At 38.0% G+C, this 14932-nt stretch overlaps 1 protein-coding gene across 1 annotated transcript in view; it reads right to left on the reverse strand.

Annotated features, from left to right (window-relative positions):
- The window catches only part of cemip (cell migration inducing hyaluronidase 1), a 73832-nt gene that overhangs the window by 8444 nt on the left and 50456 nt on the right, over positions 1-14932 (reverse strand). Inside the window, 9 exon segments of the mRNA XM_056754942.1 lie at positions 1613-1768; positions 2022-2057; positions 3288-3419; positions 3657-3742; positions 5706-5834; positions 6075-6144; positions 8868-9073; positions 10596-10805; positions 12888-13057. Of these exon segments, the coding sequence (XP_056610920.1) occupies positions 1613-1768; positions 2022-2057; positions 3288-3419; positions 3657-3742; positions 5706-5834; positions 6075-6144; positions 8868-9073; positions 10596-10805; positions 12888-13057 (1195 nt within the window).

Consider the following 14932-nt stretch of genomic DNA (forward strand, 5'->3'; position numbering starts at 1 on the left):
CACCGGCCAATTAATATTATTCTCATTCATCGTGAACAGCTATAACTTTACGTCCCTATGGTGAGCGCTCAACAAAACTTTGCACGCATGAGGGTCCGTGCCTAATTGCTTTTTGTGTCATTTTGGGATGGATAACATGTATGGTTGCCTAGCAACTAGCAGTTAAATGTGCGATATTGGAAACATCAGCCCCGTTGCCCTGTCTTACAATCACACACGAGATTACCTCTCACCCCCCGAGGAAAACATTTGCCTCAAGGACTCATAACTTAAGTTGAAAACGATCCGTGTTTTCATAAAAAGAATTGACTGTTTGAGTAGCACTACCAATAACATGAGTTTGAGGCGGAGCTACCTTTCTGGCAACCAATAGATGATGAGACCTGATAAACATCAGTCTGTTGCAGAACTTTATTTCAATGTTTCTAAAAACATCTTGTGATATTCTTACAGAAGTAATAAAAAGTGAAGTTTTCAAACATCAGGGGTTTCAACCATTCAGAACCCTCCCACTGGCAGAGGCGATATTCAAAGCCACGCCTCCAACGTATATTGCTTGTGCTGCAACGATGATAAAGCTGTTTGTTTTCAAATTTCAAGTCTTCAATAATTCATCACGATTAATGTTGTGCTCGCAGAACTGTGCGTTCTTCAAAAATGACAACAGCTGTTAAGGGGACGAATAGAAAAATTGTCAGTTTAGTTTTGTCAAGGTTGCCCGCTGCACGGCAGCATTATGGCACATACGGGACCAATTTTCAGTCGGGAATGAGCATAGGGTGGTTTATGAGAATATGGGAATTAAAAAAACTCTTTCATCTAAAATATAATCTAAAAATACCTCCACTCGGAAATATGCTGTGTCCTCGGGATAAGAACTGCAGTTATAGATGAAATATGAATGTGAAGGCCCTATCAGTACTGATAGACTGTTATAAACAAAAACAACGCAAAATCTGGAGCTTTGGCATGTTTTTTCAGTTATGAATGACACAAAATTAACAAAACCATTTTGTTTGCTGCTTTTTTATCGTAATCGATTTTGTGACGCTTTGTTATTGAAATTGAATGATAGTATCGTGATATCTAGCACAATATCTTTTCAAAAGTAAATAATGCTATTATTCAAATTCTTCTATAGTTGTGTTATTGTGACTTTTATTTGTGCAAAGAATCGCACTTCAAATAAAAGATGTACGATGGCAAAAAGATGTTAACAGTTGACTCTTAAGGCAAAATTGTAAATAGGCTCTGGACTGTTTAGGATATTACGTTATGTGTGGAATTAACATGATATCGATGATCATGGATTTACAAGATCACGTCTATTGTCAATAGCGGTATATGTCAATAACAGTATATTGTGAAACCCTCAATCAAATTTTATTATTAAACCGTCTAATTTTGTTCCAAAACCTTTATGAGATGACGTCACAAATGACAGTACCTGAAAGATCAAATTGAGCCCCACCCTACATTTAAATAGTAAAATAACTAGTTTCGATCTGCATTTCAGGTTCCCTTTAAAGCCACTGGGCAAATCCTCATAAAACTATACACGAAACATTCACAATCTTTACAAGAGCGAAAACTAACAATTTAAGATACTTACACTCCTCTGGGCAGGGACCTGCCGAGATGATCGGGACCCCCCGGACCCCAGGATTGATGATCCAGATCTGGCATCCCTCTGTTTCCACTCTCCCCCACAAACAGCGAGTTCTTCACCTCCTGACGTGAGCCGTCATCATCAGGGAACGTTCCGCCACTACGTACGTACATGTGCACAAGTCAAAAAAACACACACACCGACCCATAAATTACTTTTGCACTCTCTCCAAATCTACGACTACTTCTCCGCATTTTAAAAAGACCCCCATATAAGGCATTTTCCAATTACACCCGCTGAGTATTGCTCCATGATGAATTCAGCAAATACAAACAACTTCCTTTTTTTAGGCCGCAGAAATGTGTACAAAGAAAATAATAGAATAAAAGAAAATAGTGATGAGTGGGTTTACCTGGCGAGAGTGAGGCCTATTCCATTATCGGCAAACCTGCGTGCAATAGAGACGAGGAAACAGTCAATGGTGACCGAATGCTGCAATAAAGCTCAGATTCAGAGCCAGAACAATCACAACCCACCGACTGAAACCATCAATGATTTATTCACCAATTCTTAGTTAAGTTATTTCACTGGAGCAGTGTTAGCTGAGATGAAATTGAATTAGACGGAAAAAAAAAATCTGCATTCGCTTTTAATTAAGACTGCCAGTTGTTTTTCATTAACGTCCATGAAGTCGATCTGCAATTCGTTCGTAAATGTTGAGCTTCGGGGATGATTAAATTCCAGCATACAAACTCGGCAAATGACTTTACTTTTATTAAATGTCCCATTTGTATTTGAATAAATGAGCTTTTAAGAAGGTCTTTCTCCATGATTTATTGATAAACACGAGTCTGCTTTGAGGATTGTTGCATCTAGCTGAACACAGACACCTGTGCGGGTGCTTTTATTCACACCGGCTTTTGCAATATTGACTGTTTTTCAATGTTGTCTGAATCTGGAACAAACAAAAATTTGAATAAAGACTGAATAAGTCTGTCACTAGGGCTGTCACAATTATTAAATAATTTACCTCATCGCAATTATTCGACAAAATTGCTATTATTTCAGATAACCGCAACGATTGTAAACCAGGGTGATCTGCAGCATTTTACATCCACTGTCCTTGATCTGCACTCAATGTTACATTCAAATGACATTTCTTCATCATTTGAGTTGTATCAGATTTGTATTTTTTGTGTTTATGAGTTTTATGAAAGTGATTCCAGATTTGATGCATCTATACAGCAAGATGACATCATCCTCATATCTAAAAAAAATCTGTTCAGAGAGTTAGGGTCACCCTTTAGGGAATCTTAATAGTTATTTACAGAATTATTAAATTTCTTAATGTAGCTATATTAATTGAATAAATTAATTGTAAATAATTGTCAAAGCCTTTAAACAGACAATTAATCGTCATAATCCCAATTATTTAATAAACAATTAATCGTCAGCCAAATTTCATAATTGTGACAGCCCTATCTGTCACTAAAAAAATAAAACTGGATTTTAACACAAAATTAAAATGAACACATAAATTAAGAACAATAATCCCTAATAAACCCCTAATTATTTTTTTATCGTGATATGTGATGCATCGATATTGCGTTTCAAGTGCATGTCACACAAACAGTCTCCATATCTTGATTTGTTTCTGAGAAGTATAGAAAACACTTACTGACAATCGTCCAGCCAAACATCTCCTCCCCTCAACCAAGCACCATGGTCCTGGTTTTTATACGCCACAAAATGATGGATTAGAGCGGCAACTCTTGGTTTAAAGGGGTCTGCGTCCTGGTGCGGGCCATACCTGTCAAAGAAAGCTCCGCATGAATGCGAATCGACTAGCTAGATGGGTTTAAACAGTATAAACAGGTATAAAATGTGCCAAATGGAGAAAGATATTTGACAGCTGGGGTTAAGGTGAATAATGACTTTAATCTTAGTTCGTTCCTCACACAAAGCCACAGTAGGATTTAAAATATGTTATTATAGTATTTTGTTATATCTTTTAAACATACTATGGAAATACTATGCAAACGCTCACCTGGCTCCTATGAGGGAGAGGTACGGTCTCTTGTCCTTCTTGTCAGCCTGGGTTGTCTTAACCCCATTGTCGAGGATCATCCCCGCCTAACAACACGCAAAACTTCAACATTAACTTCCCAAACTCAACACATATAAACACATTCATCATTGTTTATTTGAAGCACATATCACATTTGCTGTCTTTGCTAACACTGTCAAACAAGGACAAAGTACATGAATCATTTACGTTATATATTCACAAGTCAAGAAGTAATTGGACCAGCTGGGGAACAACTGGTCCTTTTAACGAAACCTCGCCACGTCACGCATATAAAGCCATGACTCATAATTATATCATCGCTTTACACGAACAAACTCGATTTGAGTACGATTACGGTCATTTAACAACTACATTAAAATGTCAAACAATTAAAAATACTTCAGTTCTATCCGTTTTTTCCTAACATCTGGTGTGAGATGAGAATTTTGTCAGTCAATTTCTTAAGTTAAAAGCATCATATGGCGCAAATCCGTGTTTTTCTATGTCTTTGGTGTGTTATCAGCTGCCCATGCATGTATTAGACACGTAAAATTGTATCATAAAATTGACACTCATTGTATCGTCACCGGACAGCCATGTCGTGGAGACGCTGTGTGTTTCATTGCGAAAAGAACGACTCTTTGTTTGCCCTGCCAAAAGATGAGACGACTAAAAACTAATTGTATCATTTTATTTACAACACTGTTCCAGAAAAGTACAATCCGATGGTTCAAGTTTGTGCAGAGCATTTCACCGACGATAACCTCATGAACCTTAGAGATAAAGATCGGTCATCTACGAAAGCTTTGGTTTAAAAGTTGGGCTCTTCCAACCATTACAACATCACAAGGACAGTCTAGAGCTTCAGATTTGCAGCCTGTACGTTTATTTTTATTGTAAAATACTTTTTTACGGACTAACGCAGGTTGAGTTGGTCGTGTGTTTGCAAATGCAGACATGCGCGCAATGTAAAAAAAGACTACATAAGTCCTAATAATCAGTAATAATGTTCCAATTAGAGGCAACAAAGTCGTGTTTCTAATGTGGTTTACTGGTTGATCAAGAAGGGCCAAAGCGCTCACGTTATTTATTATGTTACCATTCCCTGCTTTAATGCGAGCTTGTCTCTATCTCACACAAACTCTGTATGATGTGTATGGTTGTTTGTATATAGTCTTTATAACGTCGCATTAAAAGGTAAAACAGTTAGCTAAAGTTTTTAGCTATTTACCATAATATTTTTTTTATAAAACCTTAACAATCCTTTACATCCTGCTCAAGTCGTGCTGGCAAAGTTGATGTATCGGCTTGATCATCTTCATTTTCTGTATCAGATTCTGGCTCGAATTGATATAAGGATGTACATTTCATCACCTGTCTGTCAGTTCAATTGGTTTTGGAACCTGATGTTCCAAATATCATGTCATTCGACCCCTTTAAGACTTTACGGTAAATAAAAGTTGCAATGCCTAACTTTTGCCTCTTTATCGCCACCTGTGTTTAAAACGCAAAATTGTAGGTAAATAACAAACTATTCTTTATGTAACTTGTAATTAAACTGACATTTGCCATGAATTTTAATCGAACTCATTGAAAAGAATATTCTGTCTTAGCCAATTCTAAAACACAGTTTTTTTTAAATGCCAACTTACACCAGAAAAAAATGACTGTTACAAATACAAGTTCTTATGGGCTCGGCCATACGCTTCTTCATAGTGACGGAAGGCCATGCTATACTTCAGCACAAACCCCTGGATGCTGGAAGCCTTAAATCATGCTATATTAAAGAGGCAAGTAGCTTGAAGCTGAAAATGAATTATATTTCAATTATGGCGGTCGCGTCGAGTGCGATGCCATAGATTACGGCAGGCGGATGCGAGAATGCGATCACCCTCTTCCTTTTTTCAACAACAAGATCATCAATCTTTCATATCGGCCCTTTAATGGTCTATACGGAGAGCTCGGATACCCTCACCTATATCTCCCGTGCCGTGACCCACTTCCGTTCACAAAGACACACACACTCACCCTGTAATTGGAATGAGCTCTGTTATTAATGAACAGCCCCATGGGTGTGTGCTCCGTCTTGCCGGGGGGGTACATGCCCTCTGATGGCCCGGTGGGGACGTGGTGGAAAATAAACCAGAATCCTGCTTCCTGCGAGACCACACACACAAACACACCGTACAGGCGAGAAAGAATGCAAGTCAGTACTAATGGCTCTTCTAATAGCCCAACGTATGAAGAATGAACTCACACAGCGGGACATAAAAATATTCACACACACATATAGAGATATGAGCGCACAAACAAGCAGGGTAGGTGGAAAGGAGGCCCTACTTGCATGGATGCGTCGGCACAGTTAATAAGAGGCATTGCCGTGGTAACGAGTCTCACCTCGGATCCAGCCGCTGCGCAGTTGATGAGATTGTTATTGGGGTTAGCTATCCAGAAGGTAGAGGTGGCGCTAAAAGAGAAAGAGAGAGACACTGATTAGATTGTGTGCCGTCTTATTGCTTCCTGCATCCACCCAAACAAACACGGCTGACATTTATCACATGTCCATTTTTAACCTCAAACACATTATTTGTCTCTGCTGTAACTAAACATGAACAAAAACTATGAGAGATTTTTTTGCTTGTGCCATTTCATCATGGAAAGGAGTGAGATTATTGTCATTTAATGCTTTGATGCTTCAGACGCTCATTCTTTCTACATGTTACATAGCAAGGCATAAAAAATGAAGAGTTTATTTCCCAAATGATTTTGCTTCTATTGTTATCATGTTATTTTGTGTTAGTTAGCAGTATTATTTTAGTTATTATGGCTCAAATCATATCAAACCATCTGCAGTTTGACTGATATTAATTGTAATGCACAATAAAAAACATGATTTTGAAACATTATCTCTTTCTGGAAATAATCTCTTCAAATTAAGTGCAAAAATGCACAAAACGCTGTGTCTGTTTTCCGTCCTTCTAAATTGGTGGATGGGTATTTGTTTTGCTTTTAAATTGCATTTCCATGAGCATCCACCCTACCCTAACACTGAATCTATAAGTGCACTTTGAATGAATTCAAAAGCACTATTCGAATGAAACTTTATCTACTTTCAACACCACTTTTCCCAGCCCAGACACTATTGCCCAAAGAGTTTAGAAGGGCTTTTTTTTATTACCAAACATAATTGAATGCAAGTGCATCTTTGGACAAAAAATGATCAAATATTAGTACAGTGTGTAATGTTTCTGTTAGAGCATAAATAATACCTGCAAAATGATAAAGCTCAAAGTTCAGTGCCAAGCGAGATATTGTCTTTAACAGAATTCGCTTTTCAAAGACTACAGAGCCCTCTACTTCCCGGGTACATGATATCACTATTCCCGAGTGCTTTTAATAACCTCCGCCAAAATGAATACGCCAAAAAAGTGTCAAACTCTTCCTTTGAGAAGAGGAAGAGCCACTGGAGTAGTGTTCGGTTATCAGAGATTGTAAACATTTGACTGAGCTCCGCTCTAAACTACTTTCACTTTCAGCTCAATCCTGCAGCTGGTAATAATAATTCAGCTACACACATTCTAAGATAACCAACGGTCAACTAACAGCTTCCATGACTTTAACATCAGCTGTGAAAGCTGTTCTGTGTAATACACTGATATTGTGTGTGTGTGTGTAAATGTGTGTGCATATCTCTAAAACACTTCTATGAAATGTCATTTGAGGTCCTGCTTGCAAATGTCTCCTAGTCAATCTGGTAGTATTATTATCCAACTCTGGTCCAATATAAAATGGCATAACTAACGCTTCTGTTATTAGTGTTAATTTATATAACCGTTCTGACCCCATTCGGTCCAGTGTCAAAAAAAAGCGATCTCTAATAAAGATTGACGTTTGTGTATGCAGTAGAAGACCTCCGTTTCACTTCGATCAATCCGTATGTGTTTAACTAATGGAATGAAGTTGACGTCCTTGGTTAAGTTTCTGAATTCATGTGCACTGAGAGGGGCACAGACCAATCACAACAGCCTGAGAAGCGGAAGCAAGCTGATATGGTATGGGTAGGACATCTTCATACACACAATCTAAGCGCGGAACCAAACACGACAGACCTTGTCAGCTTTACCAATCAGAGCGTTTCGGAAGGAGGGACTTTATATAGACCGGAAGAAATCCAGTCATTTTGTGTTTAGTCAAGTGACAGCGATGAACAATAGACTTGAAATATGTGATATATAAAGCGTTTTTTTATTTATAAGAAACATGAACATCCATTGTGAAACACCCAAAAAACATAATAAAAGCCTCAAAAACAACAAAGGAATGATCCCTTTAAGGTCCTTTCATTGACTAAAATGTGAACTGACAAAACAACGAAACCTTTGAAACCTGCATCGTTTTATATTAATATTATGAATATTAATATTTTGAAACGATGCAGCAATTCGAGATTAATATCTTAATATTTTGAGAATAAAGTCAAAATTATGTAAATTAAAAATTAAGTGTTGCTCGATTTTGGCTTTATTCTCATAAACTTTAGATTCACAACGCTACGGCTTTATTAACATAATTTTGACTTTATTCTAGAAATATTAAGAATTTAAATAAACATTTATCCTTAACATTTTCACATACTTTTTAAGTTAATTTGACTATTGTAAAAATGTTATGACATATTCACAACGCTATGGCATTATATACATACGGTTTACTTTATTCCCCAAATATTCAACTTGTATCTCGTAATGCTATGTCTTTATTCTCTTGATTCTGGCTTTATTCTCAAAATTTTACAATTTCAGGTTCACAACACTATGACTTCATTCTTGTAATTTTGACTTTATTCTCAAAACAAAGCGATTTTGAATTGCTACAATTTCTTTGCATAATTTTGGCTCTAATATTTAGACTTTAGATTCACAATGCTATGACTTTATTTACTTACTTTTGACTTTATTTTTCTAGATATTGTGACTATATTCTCACTATCTAATTCATGTTTTTAACGTGGCATAAAAACTGTTGTGCAAATAGCTATTTACCCTGTTCAAAACTATCAAAAACAGACTGCAATTTCAGAAAAAGTATTATAAAAGCCCTGGCCTGCGTCAACACCTATTTTTGTGAAAGACCCTTAAAGTCTTTTTCAGACCTCTTCAGCCTTCCATATCTTCCTCTCTCTGGGTTTACCTGCAGTCCTGCCGCGGTTTAGCCACGTATCCAGGATAAGCTCCGTCCGTTATGTATCGGCACATCTTGCTGTCTCTGTCGGAAGGTAGAAGAGTGCTCGCCTTCACCAACAGACCCAGACAGTGATCAAACGTGTTCCTCTCCTCTGGCCCATCCTCTGTAAAAAAGCAGTGCCCTAAAGAGTCGTATCCGACAACGTCCTTCACCTAGGGGAACATTAAGAACATCAGAAGAGCGGAGATCAGGTTTGACATTCTGGCGTTCGCTCTTTAAAATAAAAGTTATAATTGGGATCACAAAGGGTTTTGATGCCACAGGAAAATCTCAACAAGGAAGTTTTTCTTTGGAGAACCGTCTATGTGGGGAAGTTGACTGATCGGAAGAACTTAACAAACTAACAGTAATGATGCAGAATGAAACCTTGCAAGCAAAATAACTTCATGCCATGCGACCGCATCCAATTTCAGCTGCTCGGCGTGATCCGGCAAACAAACAATTTTTGGGGCTGAAAGTAATTCCAATAATCCCTTTAGAGAAATGGGTGAATTGTAAATCGGCACGCGATACGGCTACCGCTGGGCAAAAGAACATTTAGCCTTGTTAAATGCATTTAAGGCAGCCAATGTCAGATCCCCCCTTCGAAATACAATCTAAGCTTGCTATCACCGACAAATAATGCGGATCTTTCTACCGTGACACCTTCTCATCTTTGAAGAAAAGAAAGTATTTTACAGCCTCAGTCCTGCATCTAAGGACAGATCGCTGTACGGTTAAATGCAAGAGTCATGTTTGGTTGAAGTACGACAAACCTTATCTCAGACATTCAAGAAGGTTGAATGACAAAAGCCAAGTGCATTGTTCGGCTCTACGCTTGAGTAGGTGGAAGTGGCATCTCTTTGATGTAAACAATGCGTACCGTGAAGATCGCTGGAGTCACATCTTTGTCACATCGCAACGTGCCATCTCGTGTCATGAATAAATGGTGCGATGCGGCACAATGGCGACAAACAATGAATGTCCAGCTGACATGAATAATTCATACTGCAGTCACATTTTGCATTGTAAAACTTGCATTTTCGCCAAAATAAGTCATCAAGCGGTGATGTTAGAGTAGTGTTTCAAATTTAAGCACAAAGGACTTTAGAATATTTGTTATACAGCTAAAGAAATGATATGTTGATGTTTAAAGTCCCAGTGAAATAAAAAATTACAATTCCCTTTTTTCATGAAATATTGCAGCATTTATTGTAAATGGTTTATCAATGTTGGTCATTCTCTTTTTAAAATTCACGTGTCCTCAAGATCTTCAGTTGAAAACTCACTTCTGCCTTCTAGTGATTATCAATCTTAACAACTTGGGCGGAGCATTTGTTCACTCACCCCATCAACTGTCAGTTTGTTTTTATACATCCAATCAAATTTCAGAGAAACACAGAAGCCACGCCTAAAAATTTTTTTATTCAAAATTCTATTAAACTCTGAAATGTTTCAAAATAGGGATGTAAATACCGATCGCAACTTCCGGCTCACAGGGACTGTAACGGTATTGTTTTGTCCTGTTCGACGCAAAAAAAACGTCAGTTCATTTATTTGACGCAGATTTATTTTTCACCCTCGGAAACCTCAACCTGTCATCACTGTAAAGCTGCGAAAACAATCCCACATTCCCTGGTCATAAAGATTGAAATTATCCTCAACATGGAGGTCTTTCGGCACCCTGAAACTTACCAGCAGCCCGTTGGAGCCGTGAATAGTGACGCATCGGGAGAAGGAGTGATGAATGGACAGATCTTTCACATATGTTGGCGGGTCATAGCCTCCCTTCTGGTCCACATCTCCATTCATATGGAAGTGGATGGGATAGTGACCCATAGACTGCTGACCCATGTGCATTAACTCCACCCCCTGCACATGCACCGAACGGAAACCTCGCTCCATCTGAAGAGAGTCAGAGAACTGAATCATTGCCACAATCTTTTGCACCTTTCTACATTAAAAAAAAACGAATGTCATATAATTCAACATTTCTTTGACAAGTCGTTGCTCTCAATAGAAACTAATGAAGGAACTTGAACTCAGAAACTAAAGCTTAATGAAGGAATGTCAAAAATGAAAAATAAATGAACAGAAAAGAAAGTGTGAAATGTAAAAATCACTGCGCTTTCAGAGCTTTGACATGTGTGAATATATTCATATGCGGGAAGTAAACGTGTCAACTAGATAGATTTCTTATTGTACGTTTTCACACATCTGGCAGAATGTTCGCTTTCACATCTCATGTTTGCCTTTTTTGCGACCACTGTCAAATTGTCGCAATTCATATCCGTGCAATGCATAATGCAAAACCAGAGGATTTCCAGAGGAAGATGTCAAAAAATTTGCCTTTAATGTCCTGTGGGACAGTTAAATTTAGTTTGACCAATTCCACCGTCTGGCATTTCTTTAAATGCTTCAACCATATGACTATCCTGGTGAATATCATGTGATAATGAATGTGACAGCCTTAAAAGTCAGTCAGATGTTTAGTGGGTTCATTACTGTAAATGAGGAAACCATTTGAGTTTTTAAGGGATAAAAAGCCAAGTTTTAGGGATTACACCATTTGGAAACAAAAATATAGTGGTTGTATTTTTCAGTAAATGAAAATCAAATATTATTTATGTGTTGTTCAATGTATTGTAATGTCGTAACGTTCGTAATGTATTATTCTATATATCTTTAAATAAATATTAAATTATTTGATATATTGACAGTTAATATACTGTATAGGAAAATATATTTTCTTTGAATAATAGAAATGCCTCCTCTACAAGCAAGAACCATCTTTTGTTATTATAATGAATCCATTTGAAAAAACGTAAACTTTTCCACAAAACATTATTAAAAACAACACTTCAGCCCAAGTCAATTCACCCCAAATATGAAAATTGTCATCATTTATGTCTTTCCATGACTTCCATGGAAAACAACAGGAGATGTTTAGTGTAACGCTATGGGTTCTTAAATTTGCGATTACAAATCCAAGCACAGCAGAAGAAATGTTTATCAAACTTAAGAGCGACATTGTAGGGGTAGGTTTTCAGTAAACGATGAAACCATAACTATTCAGTTTTCGTTCCTCATAATACTACCATAAAGCCTCACAAAATACTGAATATAGCGCAGAAATTGTATGGGCTACTTTTGTTCAGAAAACTATATTAGTGTCCACACCAGCGGAGTATAATGTTTTTAGCTTGCATGCTGCCGTTTCACATTTTTAACTGTATGAGCCCTTTAAATTCAAATAGATTTTGATTGGCTGTCATCAGCTCATAAAATTCGTCTCTGAAAGAACATTTTTGTCCCTTTGTATCTTTTTTATAGTTGTGATGTGGGCGCTGCTATTCTTTATACTGAGAAAAACATTTAGAAAAAAATGATAAAATTAAAATATTGATATAATTATTTGAATGGATGCATAAGGCTTCTGTCATGTACCATGTTAAAACATCAGCACTGGTTTGGATGTGAATGAAATAACTGCGAATAAAAATAAATTTTGGGATGTAAAAACAGTTGACATGTTTTTACATGATCACTCCTGAAATCATTACTGCTGGGTAGTTTTTGAAGACAGGGTGCCCTAGTTGTTCTAAGCAGAAATGTCTTCTTGAATGGAGAACCGGGGCAACCTTCTCCTGACAGCAAGGGTGAGGAGGGGACAGGAACAGTCAGATCTGGGCCAATTACTCGAGAGGTCAGCTGCTGGAGTCGCCCCCTCACACAGACAAACACACACAGACACACACGCGCACACACACACTGACAGTCTCTTTACACGCTGTCGGGTTCACATGAGCTCAAGCCAGAGAATATTCCCTTCAGCTTGTTTGACAGAGTGTTAATGTCGAGCTGGGGCTGGCGTCGTTGCAATAACTTACTCTGAAGGTGTGAATCTTCAGATAAGCTTGTGGACTAAGCAAATGTGGGTTGTACTTGGCTTTTGAGAAATGTGTGCTCGATGTGATAATGGTGTACCTTGAAATGTCCACCGAACGTGTCAAAGGAAAAGAATTTGCAGGCCTCGTTGCCATAACAGGTGGGCTCCATCTCGCCTCTGATCAGAATGTTTCGACTCAACAGGCCGACCTCCGCACGCATGTCCACACCATCCACCTCCTCTCCCATGTGAAGGTACGCTGGTTTACCTGGAGGATGTACACAAAACGAATACACAAACAGTTTACACACATCATCCTGCTGTACGTGCACTACCACAACAATTACTTACAGCTAACATCTTTGCTAAAATACACTGAATTATAACAGAGAAAAACATGTTTTCTGACTGACAGACATATTGGTAGACACAATCGATAGAAGGAACAGACAAAACTGACAGATAATATATAGACAGAATAGATAGATAGACATATAGGTAGACAGACAGACGGACAGATCAACAACTGAGAAACTTGACAGTGAGACAGAGATTAAGAGACTGACAATACATAACGAAATATATTTAAAAGGCTGAGAGAAAAAATAGGCCAAATGAGAGAGAGACGAGAGGCTTTTGCTTAGTTATCTTATATTTTTGTTTCTGAATTTCATGGCTCAAATTGGAATGGGCACAGAGATAGAGAGAGAGAGATATGTCAGTCGTGCCTCAGACTCTCTCCTCTCCTGACCCAGATGCTGAGGAGAGCGTTCTGATAATCACAAACAGAGAAGCAGTGCTCTCTGGATTCCTCAGGCAAGCCCCGAGAGACTCGGCAATGTAGACAAACTGCTTCTCCTATAATGGATGGATTCATTTTTTAACATCACTACAGCCATTATTTTCCTAGAGTCTGAGCATTCTGTTGACATGAGAAAGAACTGCAAATCTGCGAGGAACATGACTTGAGATGCTGTAAGTTCACAAATGTTTCCCCTACCATGGATTGCTGGTCAACAAACTGCTGTGTGTCATGCTTGACCAGAAAGACTGCTTTTGCCCATGACCTTAGATTTGAGGATGCAGTTTCATTCTTGCTTTTTTCTAATAATTTTATGGTTTCATTCATTTGCATTCATACAAAATTGCTACAATGTCTTGTTACATAAGGTTGTTACATCAAGAAATAATGTTTATACATCAACAAATCATAACTGAGGACTCAATCCAATCTCCTAGGCTTTGAGAGAACAACCTCTGAGCAATAAAATAAAGACAGACTTCGTCTCCCACACAGGTAGGTCTCTGCAATTTGTCCAACAGAGTTTATTTGGCAAAAAAGAGCGGTTTAATTATTGTGCGGTGTTCTATTGACCGCATGCTGGCAAGACAAATGCACGTCTATTTCTAATCGCACAAATCGGTCAACGACTCTAAAAGCACCATCAGACGAGCCGACAGCCAGCTGGCGTGAAGCAGACACAACGACACTTTGACAAACAAAGGTCAACAGACTGCAAGTGCTTCCCGGTTCTGTTTGGTGACGGGAGAGCGAATCCGGCAGAAGGGACCCTTTCCATCACAACATTCTGTTTACAATTTTTATGCAAAATTGTGACCCTGGGCCACAAAACCACTCACATTGGTACATTTTTTGAAATTAAGATCTATACATAATAAGCTTTGCATCTATGTGTTTTGTAAGGATAGGACAATATGAGATGAGATACAACGATTACGGAATGTACAAAATATCTTCATGGAACACAATCTTTACTTAATATCCTTATGATTTTTGGCATAAAAGAAAAAATATTTTGACCCATGCAATGTATGGTTGACTTTTACTACAAATATACCCGTGCTATTTATAAATGGTTTTGGGGTCCATGGTCACAAACATTACCTATTATGCCTTAAATTCTCAAATTCTTCTACACATGGCCTGCCGAGGTCTTTAAAATGAGAGTCATTCTCCTCTCTGTGAATGAGACTCCTGCATCTTCTGTTCATTCTTGTCGACTGACAGAGTGTGAATGGCTCAGACGGAAAAATCCATTTAACTGATAACTTTGACACCTAGAAACGACGTTGCATTAATGTGAAGAAATTCTTTCACTTTGTTCCTTTGGTCCTTTCCTCC

Source organism: Triplophysa dalaica, chromosome 1 (assembly GCF_015846415.1).
Source record: "Triplophysa dalaica isolate WHDGS20190420 chromosome 1, ASM1584641v1, whole genome shotgun sequence".
Lineage (NCBI taxonomy): Eukaryota > Metazoa > Chordata > Actinopteri > Cypriniformes > Nemacheilidae > Triplophysa > Triplophysa dalaica.